The sequence below is a fragment of the Oryctolagus cuniculus genome, chromosome 7 (assembly GCF_051225735.1).
Source record: "Oryctolagus cuniculus isolate XC-2025 breed Fujian yellow rabbit chromosome 7, ASM5122573v1, whole genome shotgun sequence".
Taxonomy (NCBI): Eukaryota; Metazoa; Chordata; class Mammalia; order Lagomorpha; family Leporidae; genus Oryctolagus; species Oryctolagus cuniculus.
The window spans coordinates 137,154,234-137,180,613 of record NC_142873.1 but is presented as its reverse complement, the minus strand read 5'-3'; the positions used below and the strand labels follow the sequence as shown (position 1 = coordinate 137,180,613).

The 26,380-nt window shown below is 43.2% G+C and overlaps 1 protein-coding gene across 50 annotated transcripts in view; it reads left to right on the top strand.

Annotated features, from left to right (window-relative positions):
- THRAP3 (thyroid hormone receptor associated protein 3) overlaps positions 1–26,380 on the top strand; it is an 85,534-nt gene that overhangs the window by 43,760 nt on the left and 15,394 nt on the right. For 17 of the 50 annotated variants that reach the window (XR_016211111.1, XM_089300986.1, XM_089300993.1 and 14 more), the window contains 4 exons: positions 15,761–15,795; positions 18,069–18,236; positions 23,084–23,989; positions 25,536–26,249. Coding sequence is in view for 33 of the 50 variants with exons in the window: in XM_089300986.1 (XP_089157112.1) it covers positions 18,100–18,236; positions 23,084–23,989; positions 25,536–26,249 (1,757 nt within the window). In the remaining 17 variants the exon portion in view is untranslated. Of the gene's footprint in view, positions 1–15,760; positions 15,800–18,068; positions 18,237–23,083; positions 23,990–24,194; positions 26,250–26,380 lie in introns of all 50 variants that reach the window. The other 33 variants (XR_016211114.1, XR_016211113.1, XM_089301001.1 and 30 more) reach the window with 5 other exon arrangements.

Here is a 26,380-nt window from a genome sequence, read left to right as displayed (position 1 = left end):
TCCCACACGGGTGCAGGGGCCCAAGAACTTGAGCCATCTTCTACTGCTTTCTCAGGCCATAGTAGAGAGCTGGATGAGAAGTGGGGTAGCTGGGACTAGAACCGGCACCTGTATGGGATGCTGGCACTGCAGGTGGTGGCTTTACCCACTATGCCACCATGCCAGACCCAGTGATTTCTTAACTAGTCCCTTTTTGGTGGGCACACAGGCTTTTCCCTTATTTTCCCTGTGGTGAATAAATGATAAGATTACATTCTTACATATATATGACTTCTTTTCAGAGTATATTTTCTTAAGCTTAAAAAGCATTTTATATATTTATTTGTAGTGTTAGGAAACTTTATTCATATGTGGTAAAAAACTATTATCTAGACATATCAGACTGAAAAAACAGTACTTCTTCCCTTCCTTGTGCCTGAAAGCAGCTATTCATTGTGTATTGCCCCTCTAAATAATAAACTTATTTTTCTTTCCATGTTTGGTGTTATCTGTTGACTTCCCACCTTAGATAGAGTTGTTTTTTGGTATATTTCCCTGACCACCTCACAGACTAACATTTATATATAGAAAGTAATTTTGGTTAGAGTATTTCATGGCTGGCAGTGTTGTTCACTGTCTAATTTTGTTGTATGCTATTGTGCTATGGATGCCCTTTTTTTTTTAAGTTTTTTTTTATTTATTTTTATTTTTTTATTTATTTATTTTTTTAACTTGAAAGGCAGTGAGACAGAGACAGGCAGGTAGATCTTCATTTGCTGGATCATTCCCGAGATGGTTTCAGTGGCTGGGGCTGGGCTAGGCTGAAGACAGGACCCTTTAAGTCCATACAGATCTCCCTCGTGGATGGCAGCAGCTCATGTACTTGGGCCATCATCTGCTGCTTTTCTGGGTACACTAGTGGGGAGCTGAATTGGAAGCCGAGCAGCAGGTACTTAAACTGGCATTCTGTTTTGGGATGTAACTTAACCTGTGCCAATGCTGGCACCTGCTTTGCCTTTTTTGCACAAGTGTGTGTTTTCTTTGGTGCTAATAATTAGTCTTTTTAAAAACCTGTTTTGCCTTGCTTCTGTGTTTCTTTTAAGAGCTAGTTATTTATTTGAAAGGCAGAGCTGCAGGGAGGCAGAAGCAGAAAGAGTCAGAGAGAGCGGTCCTCCATCTACTGGCTCACTTCCCAAATGGCAGCAATGTCTGGAGCTGGGCAGATCCGAAGCCAGGAGCCTCTTCTGGGTCTCCCACATGTGTGCAGAGGCACAAGGACTTGGGCCATCTTCTATTGCTTTCCCAGGCCATGGCAGAGAGCTGGATCAGAAGTGGAGCAGCTGGGATTCGAACTGTCACCCACATGGGATGCCAGCACTGCAGGTGGTGGCTTTACCTGCTTGCCACAGCGTGGGCCCCTGGTTTCTGTGTTTTTATTGGTAGTTCCTTTCTAAACTCCATGCATTAGTGTAAATTTTCCTCAGTGCATTTAAGCATTTTGGCTATATGGAAAGTAATTTGGAGACACTTGCTCAGTTGCATCTGGACATGTACTTCTAGGCAGCAGTACAGCTGTTGTGCTCGCATCATCATCCAGATGTTTTTCTTCCTTTTCTTGGGCTGGATCCCATGATCTTTTTGAATCAGCCTTTTGCTTTGGAGGAATACCTTTATCCTTTAGCTTCCGAAGAAAAGAATATAAAACAGATAAAATTTTTAGACATTGTGTAAAAGTGCTTTTATTTCTGCCTTCGTATTGTTCGTGAACTTGACTAGATACAGAATTTTAGTGTAGAAATAATTTTCCAGGGCTGATCCTGTGGCACAGCGGGTTAAAGCCCCAGCCTGTGGCGCTAGCATCTCATAGAGGCACCGGTTCGAGTCCTGGCTGCTCCTCTTCCAATCTAGCTCTCTGCTATTATAGACTGAGAAAGCAGTAGAAGATGGTCCATGTTCTTGGGTCCTTGTATCCACGTTGGAGACCCAGAAGAAGCTCCTGACTTCGGATCAGTTCAGCCCTGGTCGTTGCAGTCATTTCTGGAGTGAACCAACAGAATGGAAGACCTCTCTCTGTAACTCTTTCAAGTAAATAAAATAAATTTTTTAAAAAATCATTTTTCTTCAAATTTATTTATTTGAAAGGCAGAGTAAGAGAATGAGAGAGCTTGCGCTTCTGTCTGCTAAATGACTGCAGCAGCCCCTGTTGAAGCCAGGAGCCTGGAACTCCATTTGGGTCTCCCATGTGGGTGGCAAGCGCCCAAGTACTAGGGCCATCTTCTGCTGCCTTACATTATCAGGGATTTGTATTGGAATCAGTGCAGCTGGAACTCAAACTGTTGCCTTGATGTGGATGGAATGCCACCATCACAGATGGCTACTTAACCTGCTGTGTCACAACATCAGCCCCATATAAATAATTTTTTTTTTTTGACAGGCAGAGTTAGACAGTGAGAGAGACAGACAGAGACAAAGGTCTCCCTTCTGTTGGTTCACTCCCCAAATGGCCGCTACGGCCGGTGTGCTGCGCCAATCCGAAGCCAGAGCCAGGTGCTTCCTCCTGGTCTTCCATGTGGGGTGTGGGGCCCAAGCACTTGGGTCATCCTCCACTGCCTTCCAGGGCCACAGCAGAGAGCTGGACTGGAAGAGGAGCAACTGGAACAGAATCCAGCGCCCCATCTGGGACTAGAACCCGGGGTGCCGGTGCCGTAGGTGGAGGATTAGCCTAGTGAGCCGCGGCACCGGCCCATAAATAATTTGTTTTTAAAAAGTGACTAGGCAGTGGCCCACACTGTGGTGTAGAGGGTAAATTTAAAGTACCGGCATTTCATGTGGTGCCATCTGAGTCTGCTTGCTTTCACTTCTGATCCAGCTCTCTGCTATAGCCTGGGAAAGCAGTAGAAGATGGCCCAAGTCCTTGGCCCCTGCCCCTGTGCGGGAGAGCTGGAAGAAGCTCCTAGCACCTGGCTTTGGATGGGTCCAGCTCCTCCCATTGTGGCCATTTGAGGAATGAACCAGCGGATGGAAGACTCTTTGTCTGTCTGTCTGTCTGTCTCTGCCCCCTCTGCCTCTGCCTCTGTGACTCCACCTTTCAAATAAATATATATATATATATATATATATATATATATATATTTTTTTTTTTTTTTTTTTTGACAGGCAGAGTGGACAGTGAGAGAGAGAGACAGAGAGAAAGGTCTTCCTTTGCCGCTGGTTCACCCTCCAATGGCCGCCGCGGTCGGCGCGCTGCTGCCGGCGCACCACGCTGATCCGATGGCAGGAGCCAGGAGCCAGGTGCTTTTCCTGGTCTCCCATGGGGTGCAGGGCCCAAGCACCTGGGCCATCCTCCACTGCACTCCCTGGCCACAGCAGAGGGCTGGCCTGGAAGAAGGGCAACCGGGACAGAATCCGGCGCCCCGACCGGGACTAGAACCCGGTGTGCCGGCGCCGCTAGGCGGAGGATTAGCCTAGTGAGCCGCGGCGCCGGCCTAAATATATATTTTTTAAAAAGTAACTAGGCAAAATTGGAAAATGTTCAAATCTTGAGCATTTGAAAAGGCGTAATCACGGTTGTCTTAAGGACAGTGCTCCCCAATAGAAGTCTAACGGGAGTTGCATGTCATTGAAAATTTTCTAGTAGCCACATTAAAAAAAAGATAAATTTAACTATAAAGATGTATTTAGTGCAGTTTAATGTTTCTAACACATTTTCATCTTAGCATGCAACTAACTTAAAAGTTAATGAGATACTCTACATTCTTTTTTTTTTTTTTTTTTTTAATTTTGTCTGGAATTCTGGGTTTATTTTATGCCTAAAATTCACCTCAACTTAGAATGACCTCATTTCAGGTGCTCAGCAGCCACACGTGAATAGGATAGTGCAGCTAGAGTTGATAATTCTGAAGGAATCGCTTAACTAATAGTATTAAGTTGTTGAGCTATTCCCTGCCATATTCTAAATAAAATATAAGGTAGCAATGTATTAACTTAACAGAATAAGTTTAACACATAAGCATTTCTTTTCCTCTAAACTTCTGTGTGATAGACTTGTTTGGGGAAGATTATTTGACATTTATTTATTTTTTAAAGATTTGTTTTTTGAAAGAGTTACACAGAGAGACAAGGAGAGGCAGAGAGAGAGAAAAGAGAGGTCTTCCATTCGCTGGTTCACTTCTCAGTTGGCCGCGGCAGCCTGAGCTGCGCCGATCCAAAGCCAGGAGCTACTTCCAGGTCTCCCATGTGGTTGTAGGGGCCCAAGGACTTGGGCCATCTAATACTTTCCCAGGCCATAGCAGAGAGCGGGAGAGGAGCTGCTGGGACTCAAACCGGCGCCCATATGGAATGCCAGCACTGCAGGAGGTGGCTTTACCCACTATGCCTCAGGGCCAGCCCCGATTTGATCTTTAAAAGGGTAGTATCATGGGGGTACCAGTGCTGTGGTGCAACAGGTTAACGCCCTGGCCTAAAGCGCCAGCATCCCATAAGGGCACCAGTTCGAGACCCAGCTGCTCCACTTCCGATCCAGCTCTCTGCTATGGCCTGGGAAAGCAGTAGAAGATGGCCCAAGTCCTTGGGCCCCTGCACCTGCGTGGGAGACATGGAAGAAGCTCCTGGCTTCGGGTCGGTGCAGTTCCGGCTGTTGTGGCCAATTAGGGAGTGAAACATCGGATGGACGACGTCTCTCTCTCTCTCTGCCTCTCCTTTCTCTGTGTAATTGACTTTTAAGTAAAATAAATAAATCTTTAAAAAAAAAAAAAGGGCTAGTATCTGCAGAAGATGTCAGACAGCTTCTTTCTCCTGATATAGTTGTGAACAAGCTTTGTATAGAATTTTGTAAAATGGTGGGTGTCTGCATCAGTGGTAGGGGGATTACTTGACAGAGAGAAACCACACTTGGAATCTGCAAAGAATGTCCATAGCCCACTGGTTCTGAATCTCTTTGTGGTTCCCTGAATTAGAATATTGATGGACATTTTTAATAAGTGTTATATTGCTGTATTATACCTGTGTGTGTATTGCAGTAGTAATAATGAAGTTTTCAGGTCTGCTTAATTTAGTTTAAAAGGTTTACCATAATGAGAGCTAGAAGGAAACTATATGTTGTTAGTTAATATAAATTATAGTGCCTAAATTAAAAAAAAATAAAGCTGAGGCCAGCATTGTGGCATAGTGGGTAAAGCTGCTGCCTGCAACCCCAGTTTCCCATATGGGTGCTGGTTTGCGTCATGGCTTCTCACTTCCAATCCAGCTCCCTTTTAATGGCCTGAAAAAAGCAGTTGAAGATGACCCAAGTGTATGGGCTCCTGTAGCCCACATGGGAAACCTGGAAGAAGCTCCTGGGTCCTCGCTTTGGTCTGCTGGGAAGTGAACTGTAGATGGAAGACCTCTCTCACTCTTTCCCTCTCTGTAACTCTGACTTTCAAATAAATAAATGCCTTTTAAAAATGAAAAGCCAGGATTTCTCTAAGAAGTAAGAAAATATTCCCCCATGGTAACATGAACTCATTTAAAATGGGAATAAAATTACTGTTACCATCCCCAAAGGAATATAGGAAAGGAGCCTCTGGAGTGAATCGAAGATTATTTAAACTGCCAGCTGTGCTGTTCATTGATTCCTGATGATGACACGTTAATTGCATAGATGATCCTGAGCTTCAGATACCTGTTGAGTAAATTCTCAGGAGGAGGCATCAAAAAGTTGTTTCCCATTGGGGATATTGTGATAAAAAGTTCTAAGTTAATGACATCTCAGTTTGCTGTTGATTTTGCCTGCTAACGTTCTGCATCAAAGAGATTTGTTTTCCAAAGGTAAATATAACCTTTTGACATGTCTTCCTTAATCACAGGCCCTCCTCTTCTAGTGCCCTTCTTCAATGTGACATATGCCAGTTTAGCCAGGAAAAGTATAATATGCCTTATTTTCTGTGTGCAGAGATGTCTGATCACTTGCTACTTACAGGCAGGTCAATAGTAAAAAAATACAAGAACTTAAGGTATGAACTCACCTCAAGTATGCCAGGCTCTTTGTGTATGCTGCTTCATTTCTAATGCTACTCCTGTGAGGTAAAGATCACTTCTGGAAGGCTGAGAGAGTATTTTGTCCAGCTAGTGGCTGGTAGAGCTAAGATTTTTTTCTATAACTTTTTCTTAGATTTATTTTATTTATTTGAAAGACAGAATTACAGAGAGAGGTAGAGACAGAGAGAGATGTCTTCCATCTGCTGGTTTACTCCCCAGATGGCCGCAGTGGCCAGAGCTGCGCTGATCAGGAGGAGCCAGGAACTTCTTCCGGGTCTCCCATGCGGGTGCAGGGGCCCAAGGCCTTGGGCCGTCGTCTGCTGCTCTCCCAGGCCATAGCAGAGAGCTGGATCGGAAGAGGAGCAGCTGGGACTCGAACCGGCTCCCATATGGGATGCTGGCGCTTTAGGCCAGGGCGTTAACCTGCTGCACCACAGCACTGGCCCCAGAGCCAAGATTTGATCCTAGTTCTTTTTTAGTTGTTTGGAGTTATTAAATACTACTACTTCTACTACTACTACTACTAATAAAAAATGTGTTTATTCCCTCTCATAATTGTCTTAGTTGTTATGAGTTATTTATACTTTCAAAAAGAAATTTCTGCAAATACCATAGTAGGAATGGTATTTTGAAATACCTGAGTCTTATAATTGGCATATAGTTTACATTTTCACTTAAATTTGTTTCAGTTTACATTAGTATTGTTTGTTCTAAATGATTATATTTTAGAATTTCAGAGTGCTCACAGGGACAAACACATAAAGGCCAGGTACCCATCATTGTGTGTTGCTTCTTTATAATAAGGAATCTGATTTATTAATAGGAAAGGAGTTAAAAGGGACTGGCTGTGTCCACTTATACTTATTAGGATTTTTACCTTGAATACATCCTGCCTGCAGGGTGTTGATAATTTTTGTGGCTAGATAAGGGTACACTTGAGTTTCTACTATCTTCTCTCCTTTTGTATGTATTAGATTCAGTGCATCCATAATAAAAACAGCTTTCTGCTGTGGCCAGGGAGTGCAGTGGAGGATGGCCCAAGTGCTTGGGCCCTGCACCCCATGGGAGACCAGGATAAGTACCTGGCTCCTGCCTTTGGATCAGCGTGGTGCACCGGCCGCGGCGGCCATTGGAGGGTGAACCAACAGCAAAGGAAGACCTTTCTCTCTGTCTCTCTCTATCACTGTCCACTCTGCCTGTCAAAAAAAAAAAAAAAAAAAAAGAAAAATTCCAGTTGGCTGTAAGGCAGGGTCTTCTTAACCTGTAAAGTTATAAAATATAAAAATGAAATAATCTGATTGTGATGTTTCCAAAGTGAACTTGGAGTCATAAAAAAAAGAGATATTTGGGCTGGTGCTGTGGCATAGCAGGTCAAGCTGCTGCCTGCAGGGCCGGCACCCCATGTGGGTGCGTGTTTGTGTCCCAGGCGCTCCACTTCCGATCCAGCTCTCTGCTATCACCTGGGAAAGCAGTAGAGGATGGCCCAAGGTCCCTTGAAACTGCGTGGGAGACCTGACTGAAGCACCTTGGCTCTGGATCAACCCAGCTCTGGCTGTTGTGGCCGTTTGGGAAGTGAAGCAGTGGATGGACAACTTCTCTCTGCCTGTGCCTCTCTCTGGCTCTGCCTTTCAAATAGACAAATCTTTAAAAAAATAAAAATAGTTACATTTATTTAGGGTCATATAGAAATTGTTACTTAGTGGGTTTTTTTTGTTTATTTAGTATCAGTATAAGATATTTGACTTCACATTGAAAATAAAAGTTAGCTTGTGGAATGTCAGCAGTTTTAGAATAGTGGAAGGGAGGAGCTGGTATTTTGGCACAGCAGGTTAAACAACCACTTGGGATGCCAGCATTGCATATTGAAGTGAATATTGAAGTCTTGGGTGCTCTACTTTTTTTGAAGATTTATTTATTATTTATTTGAAAGGCAGAGTTACAGAGAGGCAGAGGCAGAGAGAGAGAGATATCTTCCATCTGCTGGTTCACTCCCCAGATGGCTACAATGGCCGGAGCTGCGCCGATCCAAAGCCAGTAGTTTCTTCTGGGTCTCCCAAGTGGGTGCAGGGGTCCAAGGACTTGGGCCATCCTCCACTCCTTTCCCAGGCCATGGTTGCTCTACTTCTTGTCCAGCTTCCTGATAATGGGCCTCAGAAGACAGAGAAGAAGGCCCAAGTGCCTCTGCCACTCGTGTTGGAGGAGTTCCTAGCTCCTGGCTTCAGCCTGGCCCAGACCTAGCTCTTGTAGGCATCTGGGAATGAACCAACAGCTGGAAGGTCTCTGTCTCTGGTTCTCCCTTTGTCTCTCTGCCTTTCAAATAAATAAATCTTCAAAAAAGAGAATAGTGGAGGGAGATCACATGTAAACTCACTGACTGGCTTGAAAAATTATATAAGAAACAAGTGATTCTATCCTGTCTGCCCTATCTTGTGTCTGCCACTCCTGCTCCCCCCACCCCCTTTTTAAGGATTACTTTATTTGAAAGGCAGAATTACAGAAAGAGGAAAAGACACACACACACACACACACACACACACACACACACACACACCCCTTCCATCTGCTAGTTCACTCCCCAGATGGCAGATGCTCTCAACTGTCAGAACTGGGCCTGGCTGGAGCCAGGAGCTCCCTCTGGGTCTCCCATGTGGGTAGCAGGGACCCAGCCTCTTGGGCCATCCTCTGCTGCTTTTCCAAGGCCATTAGCAGGGAGCTGGGTCAGAAGAGTAGCATCTAAGATACGACTCAATGCCAATATGGGATGCCAGTGTCACAGGCTGCAGATTAACCCCCTATGCCATAGTACCAGCCCAGAACATAGTTTTTAAAGTTTAAGAATTTCAGAACTACCCAGATACATTTTATTTTAAAGTGTTAAAAGGGGAAATGACCTTTTTCCTTGAAGCATTTTCCTCCCTTTTAAAAAGGAGGGTGTTTAATTAATGTATATGTGAGTATTCTTTTCTATAAATTTTAAGACTTTAGAAATAAAATAATTGTTACTGATTTAACTTACTAAATGATTTAAGAGCCATTCAACAGCAGCCAGAGTAAATGTCAGAAAGACTGCTTTGGTTTGATTTCTTCTGGGACTTTAGGTGGGGTGTGAATACCTGGCAGACTGTTACCTTAGGGATGCCACAGCTACTCTTGATTCCTTTCTTTCTTTCCATTTTTACTCAGGAGACGACAGTCTCCAGAGAAAAGCATAAAATAGTAAACATGTTTAATGTTTCACTTGAACTCTGCTTTTCTGCCCTAACTATCCAGAAGCATACAGAGTACAAATTAGGCTTGTCTGCTTTTCCTAAAACCCTTTATGAGTTCTGAATTTCTTTCTTGGTAATTTTGGGTCTGTCTTTACCACAAACATTTTGTGGCTCATTTATCATTGATTTTGTACCTTTTTTTAATTTTTAAATTTTTTTTTAATTTTTTTATTTTTTGACAGGCAGAGTGGATAGTGAGAGAGAGAGACAGAGAGAGAGGTCTTCCTTTTGCCGTTGGTTCACCCTCCAATGGCCACCATAGCTGGCACGCTGCGGCCTGCGCACCGCGCTGATCCAAAGGCAGGAGCCAGGTGCTTCTCCTGGTCTCCCATGGGGTGCAGGGCCCAAGGACTTGGGCCATCTTCCACTGCCTTCCCGGGCCACAGCAGAGAGCTGGCCTGGAAGAGGGGCAACCGGGACAGAATCCGGCGCCCCAACCGGGACTAGAACCCGGTGTGCCGGCGCTACAAGGCGGAGGATTAGCCTATTGAGCCACGGCGCCAGCCCCTTTTTATTTTTTTATTATTATTTTTTTATTTGAAAGGCAGAGTTAGAGAGAGGGAGAGAGAGAGAGGTCTTCTGTCCACTGGCCCACTCCCTAGACAGCCACAACAGTTCGAGCTGCACCCATCTGAAGGCAGGATCTCTTCCATCTCCTGGTTCACTCCCCAGTTGACTGCAACAGCTGGAACTGTGCCAATTTGAAGCCAGGAGCCAGGAGCTTCTTCTGGGTCTCCCACATGGGTGCAGGGGCCCAAGGACTTCGGCCATCCTCTACCGCTTTCCCAGGCCATAGCAGAGAGCTGGATCGGAAGTGGAGCAGCCAGGACCAGAACCGGCACCCATATGGGATGCGGGCACGTCAGGCCAGGGCGTTAACTTGCTGAGCCACAGCGCCGGCCCCTATGGAAGCCTTTTGAGTCCACAAACTGTCAGTATTTGGACAGGGCCATAAGCAAAGTGGAAGTTTTTTCCTCCCTTCAGAGAAAAATACATCCTTTTTTAATGGCCTTTTCTTTCCACTGGGATCTCACTCAGAGATCTTTCCTGTAGATCATTTTTTGCCAGTGTCTTGGCTTTCTACGGCTAAAATGTTCTCATGGGCTTTTCAGCCAGACAGAAAGACTTAAGGGCTGATTCCGAGGTCAGAGTGTTTTTCATGGTGTTTGTCATTCTATGAGTCTGATGAGTGGCCTGATTCCCATGTTGGATCATTCTCTACCTGTTAATTCATTTTTTTAAAGTTGTTGTTTTTTTTTTTTTTTTTTTTTATAAGGCTGGCACCGTGGCTCAATAGGTGCCCCAACCGGGACTAGAACCCAGTGTGCCGGTGCCGCTAGGTGGAGGATTAGCCTAGTGAGCTGCGGCGCTGGCCAAGAGATTTTCCATCTGCTGGTTCACTCCCCAAATAGCCACAACAGCTGGAGCTAAGCTGATCTAAAGACAGGAGCCAAGGTCCCACACGGGCGTAGGGGCCCAAGGATTTGGCCATCTTCCTCTGCTTTGCAAGGCCATAGGAGAGAGCTGGTCTGGAAGTGGAGCAGCCAGGAGTTAAACCGGTGCTCATATGGGATGCTGGCACTGCAGGCGGTGTCTCTACTGGCTGTGCCACAGTGCCGACCCTCATCGAACATACTCTAGATGTGGAGCAAGAGGAGCTAAATGTTTTAAATATAATTATCAAGCATGGGCTGCTAACTTGTCCCAACCTTAATTCCTTTATTTCATTGTCAAGATAGATATCCTGTAATTTTGCATGCTGCATAAAAAATGCAACCCTTTACTGTCTACTCTCAGTTTGTCTCAATCAGAAAGAGGGGAGAAAATCCATTTTTAAACCTTTTGTTGACTTTGATTTTTAACTATGATATCTCTGTCTCTCAGTAGGTATCTTTTCTTTCTTTCTTTCTTTCTTTCTTTTTTTTTTTTTTTTTAAAGATTTATTTATTTGAAAGAGTTAGGCAGAGAGAGAGGTCTTCCATCTGCTGGAGCTCTCCCCAATTGGCCGCAACAACCAGAGCTGCACCAATCTGAAGCCAGGAGCCAGGGGATTCCTCTGGGTTTTCCCACCTGGGTGCAGGGGCCCAAGGACTTGGGCCGTCTTCTACTGCTATCCCAGGCTATAATGGAGAGCTGGATCGGAAGTGGAGCAGCAGGGACTTGAACTGGATTTCCAAATGGGATGCTGGCACTGTATGTGGCAGCTTTACCCACTATGCCACATTGCCGGCCCCAATAAATTTTTAAAAAATTTATTTTTCTGTTTGAAAATGAGACTTAGAGTTACTTCTGTCTGCTGGTTCACCTTCCAGATGGCTGCAATGGCTAAGGCTGGCCCAGGCTGGAGCCAGGAGCCAGGAGCTTCTCTTTGGTACATTGGGTGCACCCATTCAGGTTCAGGGGTCTCAGGACTTGGGCCATCTTCCACTGCTTTCACAGGTGTATTAGCAGGATGCTTGATTGCAAATGGAGTGGCCGGGACTCCCAGCTGGCATATGAGATGCCAACATTGCAGGCAGCTCTTTAACCTGCCGCAACATGTTGCTGGCCCCTAAAATTTTAATTTTTAAAAAATGCTTATTTACTTATTTGAAAGGTAGAGAGGTACAGAGAAAGGGGGAGAGATAGAGACAGATTCTTCCATCGCTGGTTCACTCCCAAAATAACTGCGATAGTCAGGTCTAGGCCAGGCCCCAACTAAGAGCCAGAAACTCCATTCTGATCTCCTACATAGGTGGCAGGGTGCCGGATTCTGTCCCGGTTGCTCCTCTTCCAGTCCAGCTCTCTGCTGTGGCCCGGGAGTGCAGTGGAGGATGGCCCAGTGCTTGGGCCCCTGCACCCGCATGGGAGACCAGGAAGAAACACCTGGATCCTGGCTTTACATTGGCGCAGTGCCAGCTGGAGTGGCCTATTGGAGAGTGAACTAGCGGAAGGAAGACCTTTCTGTCTCTCTTACTGTCTATAATTCTACCTTTTAAAAAAAAATACACGTTTAACAAAAAATGAAAGCTTCATGGTGTTCGGACATCCTAATAACTCTGGCTAGTAAGATGAAGACACCTGTATGTTTCATTACTACACCAGGTGGCTGTTGCTTATTAGAATACGTTAAGCTCTGTCTTATATTGTTCACGAAGTGGACAGTGAAATTGGAGTTCACACCCTGAGAAGTGCTCTGAGAATGCTAGACCTCCTAAAGAAACTGAATATCCTGTCATAGAGTAAGTTTAGAATTGATGGATTATAGAAGCTACCATACATATTTATTTGCTCGTCCCATAAAAAATAATCAACTAAGACTTTTCTGAGAAGAGCTTTTTCAGTGTAAACCTGGTATGTGCAGACTGAACGATAGTTTGTGTGTTGGCTATTTAAGACTGGCACAGTTGGAACTCTTAGGATGGCCTATTGCCTTATCTTTGAAAGTTTTTGATTTGGAGAATTTTGCTTTGGCTTTTTTTGCCAATAGTAATTCTTTTTCTTGGATTTGAAAAATAGTATGTTTTTAATGGTATAAAAGCCTTGTAATTATGTATCTCACAACTACTGTTTTGTTGTAAGTAAAATGAATATGTTCTTCCAAGGCCCATTGGTCTTTTTGGTATTGGCTGAGAAGACTTGGGCCTTGGAAAGGGTGTTGGTTCTGGTCCACACTCTAAGGTGGCTCTTTGTGGAGCAGTGTGAAGAAAAACCCTTTCTCCAAGTAACAGAATTGTATTCGAAATGATTTCAAAAGGCTGTTTGAAATTTTACAGTTGGATATTAAATAAAAGGGGAAAAAGAAATAGAGCAACAATTGTGTAACTATAAGATGGAGGGGCACATCTTGCAGCAGAGGAAGGGTTTCTGAGAAAGGACTTCAGGCTTTAGTGATTCTGAGCTCACCCTGAAGCACCTTGTGGTGTAGCTTGTAGAAAGAAGTCTTAGGATGCCTTAGTGGTTTCTAAATAGTTCTTTTCTAGTCAGACCACATTTGGAGAACTACCTTAAACCCTGAGTATCCCAATGAGGTGGGACAAACTGGCATTGATTCAAGAGCAAGCCAGGGTAATAAGTGCATATTCTAAGATCATATCATCTAAGGAATGTTGGAAAGCAAGGATAGGCACAGCAGCACAATTACTGCTTTAGGTGCCCGCATCCCGTATCAGAGGGCTTGACTGACTACTCCACTTCTGGTCCAGTTTGTTGCTGATGCTCACCTTTGAGGCAGTAGGTTATGGCTCAAGTATCTGGGCCCCTCAGAGACCTGGATTGGGTTCCAGACTCCTGGCTTTAGCCTGGCATCCCTGACTATTGGAAGCTTTGGTGAGTGAACCAACAGTTGGAAGATATCTCCCTGTCTTTGTCTGCATTTCAAGTAAAATGAAAATAAGTAAAAGTTAAAAAGAAGCTGAGAATATTTGGCTGTTAAGTAGGAGTTTCCAAAGTAGTTCTTATATTTTTGCATCCTTGACCTGCCAAGCAGAGATAGATAGGAAGTGTTGATTGCTCCTTTTTCCATCAGCCAGTTCTTCTATACTGCTGGCATGGGAATGTGGCCACATTCTCCACCATTGATGGGGGAAGAATGTTTGCGGGGACATGTTTTCATCTGAGGCATATTTTACGTTCGTGAACTGTCTTCATCTTTTGCCACAATTCTTCGGGATTAGACTTTCTCTTAAATTTTTTTTTTTTTAAGAAAGATTTATTTATTTGAAAGAGTTAGCGAGACGGAAGGAGGTAAGGATGGAGAAGGAGAGAGGCAGAAAGAGAGAGAGAGAGAGAGATCTTCCATCTGCTGGCTCTTCCCAGATGGTTACAGTGGCTGGAACTGGACCAGTCCAAAGCCAGAAATTTCTTCTCAGTCTCCCACATGGGTGCAGGGCCCCAAGCATTTGGTCCATCTTCTGTTGCTTTCCCAGGTGCATAAGCAGAGAGCTTGATCAGAAGTGGAGCAGCCAAACTCGAACTGGCACCAGTATGGGATGCTGGCGCTGCAGATGGTGGCTTTACTTGCTGTGCCACAGTGCCAGCCCCTATCAGTGTTTTAAGTGAAGCAGCATGTACAGGAAAGGCAGATGTTACTGAAGGAGCAGAACGTCCTTATGGGTAAATTTCAGTTTGAGAAGAAACCGTGTCCCTGAGTACTTCTTAGATGGTATAAGTGCTGCATTAATTTCCAATGTGGTATTAATATATTTGCCCCTCTTAGGACATGGACTTGGAAGAACTACTAGAAATAAGAAAAGGTGCATGTATAGTAGTCTTAAGTGATTGCAATGAGGTTTAAAAGTCTCAGAAGAGAATTATGTGATTTTTAATGGATTAGCAGCAAGGCTTGGAATGATTTTGGTTAATTAATTGGATGACTTTACCTTTTATTTCTCCCCACTTCACACGAAAATGTGTGGGTTTTTTTTTTTATTTTTATTGTTTTGTTTTATTTTTTGACAGAGTTAGAGAGTTATAGACAGTGAAAGAGAGACAGAGAGAAAGATCTTCCTTCCGTTGGTTCACTCCTCTAATGGCCACTACGGCTGGTGCTGTGCCGATCCGAAGCCAGGAGCCGGGTACTTCCTCCCGGTCTCCCATGTGGGTACAGGGACCCAAGCACTTGGGCCATCCTCTGCTGCCCTCCCGGGCCACAGCAGAGAGCTGGACTGGAAGAGGAGCAACCGGGACTAGTACCCAGTGCCCCAGCCGGTACTAGAACCCGGGGTGCCGGTGCTACAGGTGGAGGATTAGCCAAGTGAGCCACGGCCGAAACTGTGGTTTTAAAAATACATTTAAGCTATGGCTCACTTGGCTAATCCTCTGCTTGCGGTGCTGACATCCCATATGGGCACCGGTTCTAGTTCCAGTTACTCCTCTTCCAGTCCAGCTCTCTGCTGTGGCCCTGGAGGGCAGTGGAGGATGGCCAAGTGCTTGGGCCCCTGCACCCGCATGGGAGACCAGAAAGAAGAACCTGGCTCTGGCTTCGGATCGGCACAGCACTGGCCGTAGCGGCCATTAGGGGAGTGAACCAACAGAAGGAAGACCTTTCTCTCTCTCTCTCTCACTGTCTATAACTCTACCTGTCAAATTAAAAAAAAAAAAAAAAATTTTAAGGGGGCTGGTGCTGTGGTGCAGCGGTTTAAAGCCCTGGCCTGAAGTGCTGGCATCCCCTATGGGTGCCGGTTCAGGACCTGGCTGCTCCACTTCCGATCCAGCTCTCTGCTGTTGCCTGGGAAAGCAGTGGAAGATGGTCTAAGTCCTTGGGCCCTTGCACCTGCATGGGAGACTGGGAAGAAGCTCCTGGCTCCTGGCTTTGGATTGGCGCAGCTCCGGCCATTGTGGCCAATTGGAGAATGAACCAGCTTATGGAAGACATCTCTCTCTGTCTCTACCTCTCTCTGTAACTTTCAAATAAATAAAATATTTAAAAAAAAAAACATTTAAATGTACTGAGAGAAGAAGCCTCATGTCTTTCTGGTATTTCCTTTGCTTTTCTCATGATATGTTCTTTTCTTTAGGTGACAGCTTAAATACCACCTCTTGACCATTTTCTGTAAGTAAGTCTCTATATTTACCAGCATTACCTGCTCTTTGTCTTCTTCCTAGTATTTACCACTGTTGGTAATTACTCTAGTTTGCTTGTCTGTTTTTATTTGTGGTCACACACTCTATAGGGTCTTCTTGAATGACAGGGGTTGTTTTCAGTTACAGTTTTGTACCGTCCAGAATTACTGTACTTAATTCACAGGGTATAATGATGATTTAAAAATTATCTTCAATTTATACTAATAACAAAGCTCTAGGAGTAGTAGTGGAATTGAAGCCATCTTACTGTAGTTCTTAAGTATACCTGTCAGTTCTAGTAAGTTTACTATTTGTAGAAGTGTTTAAGTTTGGTTGTTTGTATTTAGATGACAACTTTTTCTTCATGTTAATGAAAATTAGCTTCTTAGCTTTCAGTTTCTAGGTTTTGAACTGAGTATTCATTTTCCACTAACTTGTACCACCTTTTTCTTCTCAAGTCAGATATTACCCACCTATTGTGTAGGTGATGTGGATGATTTTTTTTTTTTTAACCTAGCTAAAAGTAAAAATTAGAGATGTCATTAGGCAGATATACCTGGACCTGTGGCGGGGGTAGGAGGAAAAAAAAGCGAGGATGAACCTAGAGAATCTCAAAATAATCTGAAGGCCAACCAGAAAAACAGTGTATTTTCTGTATTCTCGTTGTAAATTGTTTATTCCTCCCATCCCTGAATAACTTAACTTCTCTATCCTGATTTTGTGTAGCATTACTTGCCAACTTTTCATTGAAACATCTTTGGCCTTGCTAGAGCATAGAACATTTGATGTTGTGGGTCCTTGATTTCCTCATCTAGCTGTCTCTTCCTCTGCACTCTGTCTCTGGCCTCCTATAGCCAGTCTTTGATAGACACATACATTAGCTTGAAAGTTTTTGTCGCTGCAGGGATGTCCAAGGGTATAAAGGGGAGGAGTCAGTACACCTTGCAGACTAGTCCCAGTGTTTACTTCTCAGGACAACCTTGAGGTGCTCTGTTCACTCTAGAAGTGGGAGAAAAGGAAAAGGATGTGTGTGTTTGTAGGAAAATGACCCTGGGGGAAAAGAAAATCTAATTGTTGATGGTAATGAACAGCTAGATGAAAGTGATGGTTCTTCACTTTATGAATTATTTTAATCCTATATTATATAGATTATATTGTATTATTATATATTATATAATCTATATAATATATATCTATATATATATCTATATATTATATATATCTATATATTATATAATCTATATATAATTATATATTATTATATATTATAATATATATATATAATATATATATATAATATATATAATATATATATTATATATATTATATATTATTATATATATATTATATATTATTATATATTAGATTATATATATTATATATAATCTATATAATATATATCTATATATATATATCTATATATTATATAGATTAACATCTTATATTTACATCTGTTAGCCAACAATAAGTTATTTTGAGAATACTCACTCTCTTTTTAACTTGTTCCTTAGAAGTAAAGATTAAGTATATGCCTCATGGTGTCGAGGGCCATTTGTAGTCTAGGGAGTAGAGATGTGCCACTGACTCAATCACCAGGATATTGTTGGATAGGTTTTCTTCTTTTAGAATTGGGAAACCTGGCTCAGATCATATCAGTACATTTAGTCTTAAAACTTGTGTTCTGGGGCTGCTGTGGTGGCATAGTGAGTTAAGCTGCTGCCTGCAATGCCAGCATCCCTTATGGATGCTGGTTCAAGTCCCAGATGCTCTACTTCCAATCCAGCTCCCTGCTAAGGTGCAGCTGAGGACAGCCCAAGTGCTTGGGCCCCTGCACCCATGTGGGAGACCTGGAAGAAGCCCCTGGCTTCAGGCTTTGGCCTGGTCCAGATCTGGACATTGCAGCCATTTGATGAGTAGTGAACCAGTGAATGGAAGACCCCTCTCTCTCTCTCCCCCTCCAGTTCTCCTTTTCAAATAAATCTAAAAGCAACAACAGCAAAAACTTGTGTGCTTACGAAAAAGCTTATAGCTCTGTTCTTTCCTGTCCATCTTTTGGGGTCATCCAGTTAGGATTCAGTGTCAGCCAATTGCCACTATGGTTTAGGATGTTTGGAATTTGTACTTCTTAGAAGCTCCTTTTGGTGAAAAGCCAAAGAGCACTCTGTAAAATCAATCATTTCATCTGTTTTTTAAAAAATGTTCTGATTGTCCAGAGAGGTTTGAATATGCGATGGGACTCATGTTTGAATTGTATTTTCTTAGGTGAGGTGTAACTGAAAAGCGAACTTCAAAGATGTCAAAAACAAACAAATCCAAGTCTGGATCTCGCTCTTCTCGCTCAAGATCTGCATCGAGATCTCGTTCTCGTTCATTTTCGAAGTCTCGATCCCGAAGCCGATCTGTCTCTCGTTCAAGGAAGCGCAGGCTGAGGTAAGGGGGCATGGTTTGTATGCTGACATAATCATAACCTTAGTCAATATGGGTTTTGAAGGTCTTTGGTCAGACTCTCTGAAGTGTCAGATGGAATCAGGGTTGGCCTGTGAGATGTTCCAGGTCTCTTCAGACAGTCCAGGTCAGCTTTGATTGCCATGCTCTTTAGCTAATTTCTCTCCTATGCCAGCACATAATATTTCCCATCCATTTTGGAAGAAAGAGCATTTTCATTTTATTTGAGCTGTTTGCTTCAGTTCTCGACGTCTGATTATTTTTTATTGAAGTATTTTTGAGGGCTTGAATAGTTTATTTGCCATATCAGCAAAAAAAAAAAAGCTAAGAGGGTGAACAGCATTGTAAGAAGAAAAATCTTTACCCATTAAGATAATTATTGAAAAACTTACCATAAGTTATTTGTATGCACTAACTGCTTCTGTTTAATAAAACGTATTCTAAAGCTGTCTGAAATATCAGTGTTGAAAACATCATTTTGTCTTACTAATAAATTCTTCAATTTATTGTGAGGTCTTTTTTTTTTTTTTTTTTTTAAGTATTTAAAAGGTAGAATAACAGAAGTGAGGGAGGAGAGTGAGAGCAAGAGAACAGAAGCACTTGTGTGCGTTGTCTTCCATCCACTAGTTCACTCCCCAAGATGGCTCTACCAGGCAGGTCTGTGCCAGCCAGAAGCCAGGAATTCCATCCCAGTCTCCCACACAGGTGGCAGGGGCCCAAGTACTTCCATCTTCTGCTCCCTCCACTGGCGTATTAGAAAGTGAATCAGAAGTAGAGCAGCTAGGACTGGAGCTGGCACTACAGTATGAAGTGCCAGCCTCACCAGTATTTTTTAATTCAGTTTTCATACCATCAAATGAATTTCTCTATTTCAATCATGTGTTGAAATGGGAAACTTCTTTTGATGTTGTGAATCAGGCTTTTTATCTTTAAGATCATTTTAGGTGTTTTTTCTGTGTTTTTTTTTGGGGGGGGGGTAGATAAGGACTTTTTAGTAGGTATAAGTTTCTAGATAAATATCGATGTCCCTTTGGGAATCTGCACAATTTCATTCTTTCTGTTAAAATTGCACTAGCAAAGAGATTGGTTTTGTCACTTGGAACCCCTGCTGTTTATTTCAGATGAGGATCTTGAATCCTTTTCTTAGCTGAATGGGTTATGAAATGTGCAGCAAACCTCAAGAGAAGTCAGTTACGAAGTTCTACTCTTTTTCCATAGCTCAGTAGTCCTTGTAAAGATTGTTAAATGGTTGTTGAGGGTGTTTTCCTCCCCAAAAATAACAGTTTCATTTTCAAATGGAATCTGAAAAGTCAACCTGAAAATTAATTTCAGACTAGAGGTTGAACAAAAAAAAAGGTATGCATAAATGCTGAAGGAGAAAAACCATTAAATACGTTTTTTAATCTACTTCAGGAAACAGCTGTCAAGACCATGGAACTGAGCAGGGACTTTATAACTCCTTCCTTTTACCCATAGTCATTGATAGTCATCGTCTTTTTTTTTGTTTTTTTTTTTGGACAAGCAGAGTTAAAGAGTAAAAGGTCCTCCTTTTCCGTTGGTTCACCCCTAAATGGTTGCCACGCTGTGGCCTGCGTGCTGCGCCGATCTAGAGCCAGGTGCTTCTCCTGGTCTCCCATGCGGGTGCAGGGCCCAAGCACTGGGCCATCCTCCACTGCACTCCCGGGCCACAGCAGAGCTGGACTGGAAGAGGAGCAAGGACAGAATCCGGCGCCCCGACCAGGACTAGAACCCGGGGTGCCGGCGCTGCAGGTGGAGGATTAGCCTAGTGGGCCATGGCGCCGGCCTACCCATAGGCTTCTGATTTAAGCAGTTTTAGCTCATTTGATTCTGAAAAATTCCTTTTTAAAATTTAGTCCACTAAGTGGGAACTGACTGGTTCAAAAGCAAGAGGCAATACAACCAAAAACCAAGACAAAGTTACAGAGCTGGTGTGTGTGCTGCCTTCTCTCCAGCAGGTTGTTACTCGGGAGGAGTGTCTTCCCTAGAAAACAGGTTTCTGTATTGATTCTAATCTGAATTCCTTTTTTTTTTTTTTTTTTATTGGAAACAGATAAATTTGCCACTGAATGTTCACTTTTTCTTTCTGGGCTATCTGTTTCATGGCTTTTTCTTTTGTTTCCCCTCTCCTACAAGGAAAGTATCTATCCAGAGATTTTGGGAAACCATGCCTTTAAATTAACTAACTGCTGAGTTCTACAGAATTGGAGAAAATTGATTATTTCCTTGTATTTCACAGACTGTATCCTTTTAAGTGACTTTTAAATAACTTCAAATGAAATCTGCAAAGACTCATACTCCCGCATCTGCAGTGGCTGCGGGTTTTGGATGCAGTATGCCACAAGGCCCTCACTAGTAATGGATAACAAGCAGTAGTAGCCTCTGAGGATGGGAACATGAATTGAACCCTCCTTAGTGGATCACTTCCCTCAGGCATAGCCATTTAAGCAGGTCGTACTCGGTTTCATAGCCTGCTTCTGCCTATCTCTTCCTTTCTTGCGTTGTTAACTATTTTTGAATGGAAAGTGTGGAAGGTAAGTTTTTTTGTTTTTATTAATTGTACTTAAATAGCAACCTTTAATATCATGTATTTCTGCCAGTTGCCTGAGTTCATAAAATAGTAAAAAAAAAAAAAAAAAAAAAAAAAAAAAAAAAAAAATTGGAGCATAGTGCTTTCCATTCAGTTGAATGTGTTTCTTCTTAAAAAGTCTGCTTTGTTTAGTTGTTAAATCCTGAAAAAAAGTTGACACATTTGCTAAACAGTTGTAGTAGTGTCCCCCTTATCCATGGGAAATAGGACCTGAAACTGTGAATCATGCTGAATCCTATCATGTAGACTATGTTTTTCCTAAACATCTGTACCTGTGATATATTCTCTTCGGCGTGCTAAGAGAATATAACGATGAGAGCAACATGCCGTAATCAAAGCTACTTAACATTTAGGAGTTGGGGCTGCCGTTTTGGCATAGCGGGTAAAGCCATCGCCTACAACACCAGCCTTCTGGAAATATGGGTGCCAGTTCATGTCCTGGCTACTCCACTTCTGATCCAGATCCCTACTAATGTCCTTGGAAAGCAGCAGAAGATGGCCCAGGTGTGGCAGATCTGGATGAAGCTCCTAGCTTTGACCTGGCTCTGATGTGGCTGTTTCAGCTGATTGCGGATTGCACCAGTGTATGGAAGAACTTTCTGTCTTTCCCTGTTTCTCTAATTCTTTCAAATAAATTAAAAAAAAAAAAAAGTTTTCTATTTCAGAAATTTAATTTGCCATTTAATAATTTTTAAGCCCCTCCCCCCCCCCTTTGTTTTTTTGGAGAGAAAGAACATGCGCTTCCGTCCTGGTTTATTTCCTAAATGCTCACAGTGACTTGAATCTTTGAGACTGAGCTGGAAACTTAACCCAGATCTGCTACATGGGTGGCAGGACCCATTCACTGGAGCTGTGACTGCTGCTTACTAGGGTCTGCATTAGTAGGAAGATGGTGTCAGGAACACTGGCTTTCCAGTGTGGGATGCAGCTTTCTGCTGGTGTCCGTATGGGATACGGGCACCGAGGCTGCGGTCTTCCCCGCTATGCCGCAGCGCCAGCCTCAACATGTAGTTTTTACAAAGTTAGGTTACTGTAGATTCCTGTTCTGGAAGTGTTGCTACATCAGTTGTTTGTAGTTTGTTAAATGAAGGAAAGTACACCACTATCCTTTAGACTAGGAAGCCTCTGACTTCGAAGATGTATAAACTGGAGGCTGCTTTCTCTTCGCTACCTCTTGTGTACTTAAGAGCCTTGTGGTCAGATAGTGCCCTCTTGTGGCACTTTGGTAAGATCATGGAGCTGAACCGCAGATATTTGACCTTGGAAATAGACCATTTGCAGGTCCCTGATAAATAAACCAATACTTGTATGGTTTGGTAATCCTATTTTAGTTCTTTTAAGCTTTGAACAGTGCATTCTCCAAGTGTTCCTTGGTATAAACTTGTTGTAACTGTACTTTTACAACCTTTCCTCTTAGTGGGATCTGTAAATTCTGCCTGCACAGAGAGGGGTGACTGGGTTGGTGAATGGACTGTTTTAATAGTCTAAATGCCAGAGAACCTGAGTAGTTACCTGTTCAGGTACCACAGCTTGCATTTCTTCCCTGCCTCCATTGACCTCAGAAGCTGTCTGACTCCCTGGGTCTGTGAAACTCTCAGCAGTTGCTAGGTCAGCATGATCTCTGTTTCATTTACTACAGTAAGGATTTTTATATTCTTTAAGTCACGGAATTCTGTCTCCATTTAAAATGTGCTGCAATTTTAAGTGATCTGTGTCTCATTCATTAAAACGATTCTTGTGTATGTTTTTGTACTTAACATGGGCACTATGTAGTGGAATTAAATATTTAAGCTTATATCCTTGCTTTGAAAACAAAACTGAAAATGAATGACAAGTGAGAGTAGGGAATTCAAAATGTAAAATAACAAAAACATGTTGGCAGTTTTTTTTTTTTTAATGTCGGAAATTCAGGGGTGAATGTTTGACCTAGTGAATAAGACACTGCTTGGGATGCCTGCATCTCATATTGGAGTGCATGGTTTTGTGTTCTGTCTCTTGCTCCCAGTTTCAGCTTCCTGCTAGTGCACACCCAGGAGGGAGGCAGTAGATGGTGACTCAAGTAATTGGGTTCCTGGCTGTGTCCTGGCCTGGTCCCAGCTGTTGTAGCCACTTGGGTAGTGAAGCAGAAGATAGATGGAAGAGCTCATTCTCTTTTGGGCTTTCAAATAAATAAATAAATAATTTTAAAAATTCAAACATTTTTTCCCTTCCCCTCCTTTTTCAGTTCTAGGTCTCGTTCCAGATCATATTCTCCAGCTCATAACAGAGAAAGAAATCATCCAAGAGTATATCAGAACCGGGATTTCCGAGGTCACAACAGAGGCTATAGAAGGCCCTATTATTTCCGTGGGCGCAATAGAGGCTTTTATCCATGGGGCCAATATAACAGAGGAGGCTATGGAAACTACCGCTCAAATTGGCAGAATTACCGGCAGGCATACAGTCCTCGTCGGGGCCGCTCCCGATCTCGGTCCCCAAAGAGAAGGTCCCCTTCACCAAGATCCAGGAGCCATTCTAGGAACTCCGATAAGTCGTCTTCTGACAGGTCAAGGCGCTCCTCATCTTCTCGTTCTTCCTCCAACCATAGTCGAGTTGAGTCTTCTAAGCGCAAGTCTACAAAGGAGAAAAAGTCTTCTTCCAAGGATAGCCGGCCTTCTCAGGCTGCCGGGGATAACCAGGGAGATGAGGCCAAGGAGCAAGCATTCTCTGGAAGCACCTCTCAAGATACTAAGGCATCTGAGAGCTCAAAGCCATGGCCAGATGCCACCACCTACAGCACTGGTTCTACATCACGTGCCTCTGCGGTTTCTGAGCTGAGTCCTCGGGAGCGAAGCCCAGCTCTCAAAAGTCCTCTCCAGTCTGTGGTGGTGAGGCGGCGATCACCCCGCCCCAGCCCTGTGCCAAAACCCAGTCCTCCACTTTCCAACACATCCCAGATGGGCTCAGCTCTGCCGAGTGGTGCTGGGTATCAGTCTGGGACACATCAAGGTCAGTTCGACCATGGCTCTGGATCTTTGAGTCCATCCAAAAAGAGCCCTGTGGGTAAGAGTCCACCGGCCACTGGCTCTACGTATGGCTCATCTCAGAAGGAGGAGAATACTGCTCAAGGAGGAGCAGCCTATACCAAGAGGCAAGTATCTTGTTTCCCCTGCCTCCTGTGATTTATCTCACCAGTTGATAGTGTAATTGTAATGTGATCTAAGTTAGAGCTCTGATTAATGGTAATGAGGTAATCTCCATTTCCTAAACTTTTCATTAGCAAACATTAAAAGCATCACCCAAGGAAACCTTTAGCTTAACTCTAGCTTTCCTACCTTCCTGAATTTGTATTGCAGCATAAAGTGTCTTTAGACTCCTCTGCAATGATGTTTTCACATTTAAAATTTGCCTTGGATTCTACCAATGTAAGCCAGAGAACAGTAGAGATTTGTGGGTCAGCTATCAAAAAAATATGATCTTTGCCAAAATGAATGGCCATTGGAGCTGTTAGACCCTCTAGGACCCACCATCTACTGTGTATGATCTGCATCCGCCCATCATGGTGAAGCGCTGCACCCTCACAACCTCCTGTTGAGACTGGGCAGAATGGGAAAGTCCAAGGCTTAGTCCAGGAAGGCCTTGTCTTAAAACCATAAGGTGGGTGTGTGTCCCAGTAGAAGCCAACCAGGCTCCGTGTTAGGAGAGGACATGACAGTGCTTCCATCCTTCTACCCTGGGGGACACGGTGAGTTGGAACGCAAATCTTCTGTTTGTGTGGTTGGTTGGATGGATTGGGATGGTGGAGAGGTTATAGGGAAGTTGCATTGGGGCCAGCTAGATGTCAGGTGATTGACCTAGTGAGTGGTTTCCCTTTTCCTTTGTTTTCTTTTATTACTGCATTCTTCGATGTCTTAATTTCTTGATTCTTCCCTGCCTTATTAATGCAACTCTAAGGTGGTAAAGCTTTGTCCGTTAATGGTACAGATTACAGATGTTCAGAATCTGTGTGCATTCCTGCCTTTAGCAAGTCTACTTTAAAGTGTAAATTTTGTTCCTTGGCAGGGGTGAGAATCCCTTTTTAGAAGCCTTGAGCATGAGCTCTAACTTTCCCTAAGAAGGAAGATATGATTTTTTGCTGCCACCAGCCCTCTTCCCTGTTAACAAGTACTTTGTTTTTATTTGTGTTCACAGTCCATTTCATAATTAGATCTTCTAGGTGACCTGACGCAATTTTGAAGCCTTTTTTGAGGCTTGTATTTCCAAATGTGAGTTGTATAAAAGCAAAACAGTCCAAGGTTGAACATTCTATGTTAACTTTGCTGAAAGCAGATTGTAAGGGACTGAGTGAAGGTTGGTAAGACTTAATTTTTTTCCCTTAGACCACGTTACAGGTAAGTAGGTTTCTGTTTTGTTTTTTTGTACCCTAAAAATAACTTCTATTTTCTTTTTGGTTGTTTTCGTAAAGCGTAACTGCATGGACCATATATTTTTCTCCAAATTGCCAAGTTCATAGATCTATGAAGGAATGATAATAATTGCAGAAATTACTAAAAAGTAAACAAGTAGAGAGCATTTTGGTCATATTAGAGTCCAAAAGACATGTTTGTTCAGAGAATGAAAGCCAGTAGATGGGTGCTATTTTAGAGCAGATGGCTTAAGAAGCCTGTTGTGTGTCTTGCTTGTGTTTTTATAACCAGGTATCTAGAAGAGCAGAAGACAGAGAATGGAAAAGATAAGGAACAGAAACAAACAAATGCTGATAAAGAGAAAATGAAAGAGAAAGGGAGCTTCTCTGACACAGGCTTGGGTGATGGAAAAAGTAAATCCGAACCATTTGCTCCCAAAAGTGATACCGAGAAGCCTTTTCGGGGCAGCCAGTCTCCCAAAAGATATAAGCTCCGAGATGACTTTGAGAAGAAGATGACTGACTTCCACAAGGAGGACTTGGATGAACAAGATAAGGACAAAACTAAGGGGAGGAAGGAATCTGAGTTTGATGATGAACCCAAATTTATGTCTAAAGTCATAGCAGGTGCAAACAAAGGCCAGGAAGAGGAGAAGTCAGGCAAATGGGAGGGCCTGGTGTATGCCCCTCCAGGGAAGGAAAAGCAGAGGAAAACCGAGGAGCTGGAGGAGGAGTCTTTCTCAGAGAGATCCAAAAAGGAGGATCGGGGAGGGACCAAGAGAACCGAAAGTGGGCACAGGGGGTTTGTGCCTGAAAAGAATTTCCGAGTGACCGCTTACAAAGCAGTCCAGGAGAAAAGTTCATCGCCTCCCCCAAGAAAGACCTCTGAGAGCCGAGACAAGCTGGGAGCCAAAGGAGACTTTTCTTCTGGGAAGTCTTCCTTTTCCATTACTCGAGAAGCCCAGGTCAATGTCCGGATGGACTCTTTTGATGAGGACCTTGCACGGTGAGATATACTTCTTGATCCTCAAGGCTTTAGTGTTGTCTCCTAATCTCTATCCCTGAAGGTTATCTCCTTTATTTACCCCTGCCCAAGTTTCTACCTCTCTCTGGAATAGTATGTATGTGTGTCCCTGT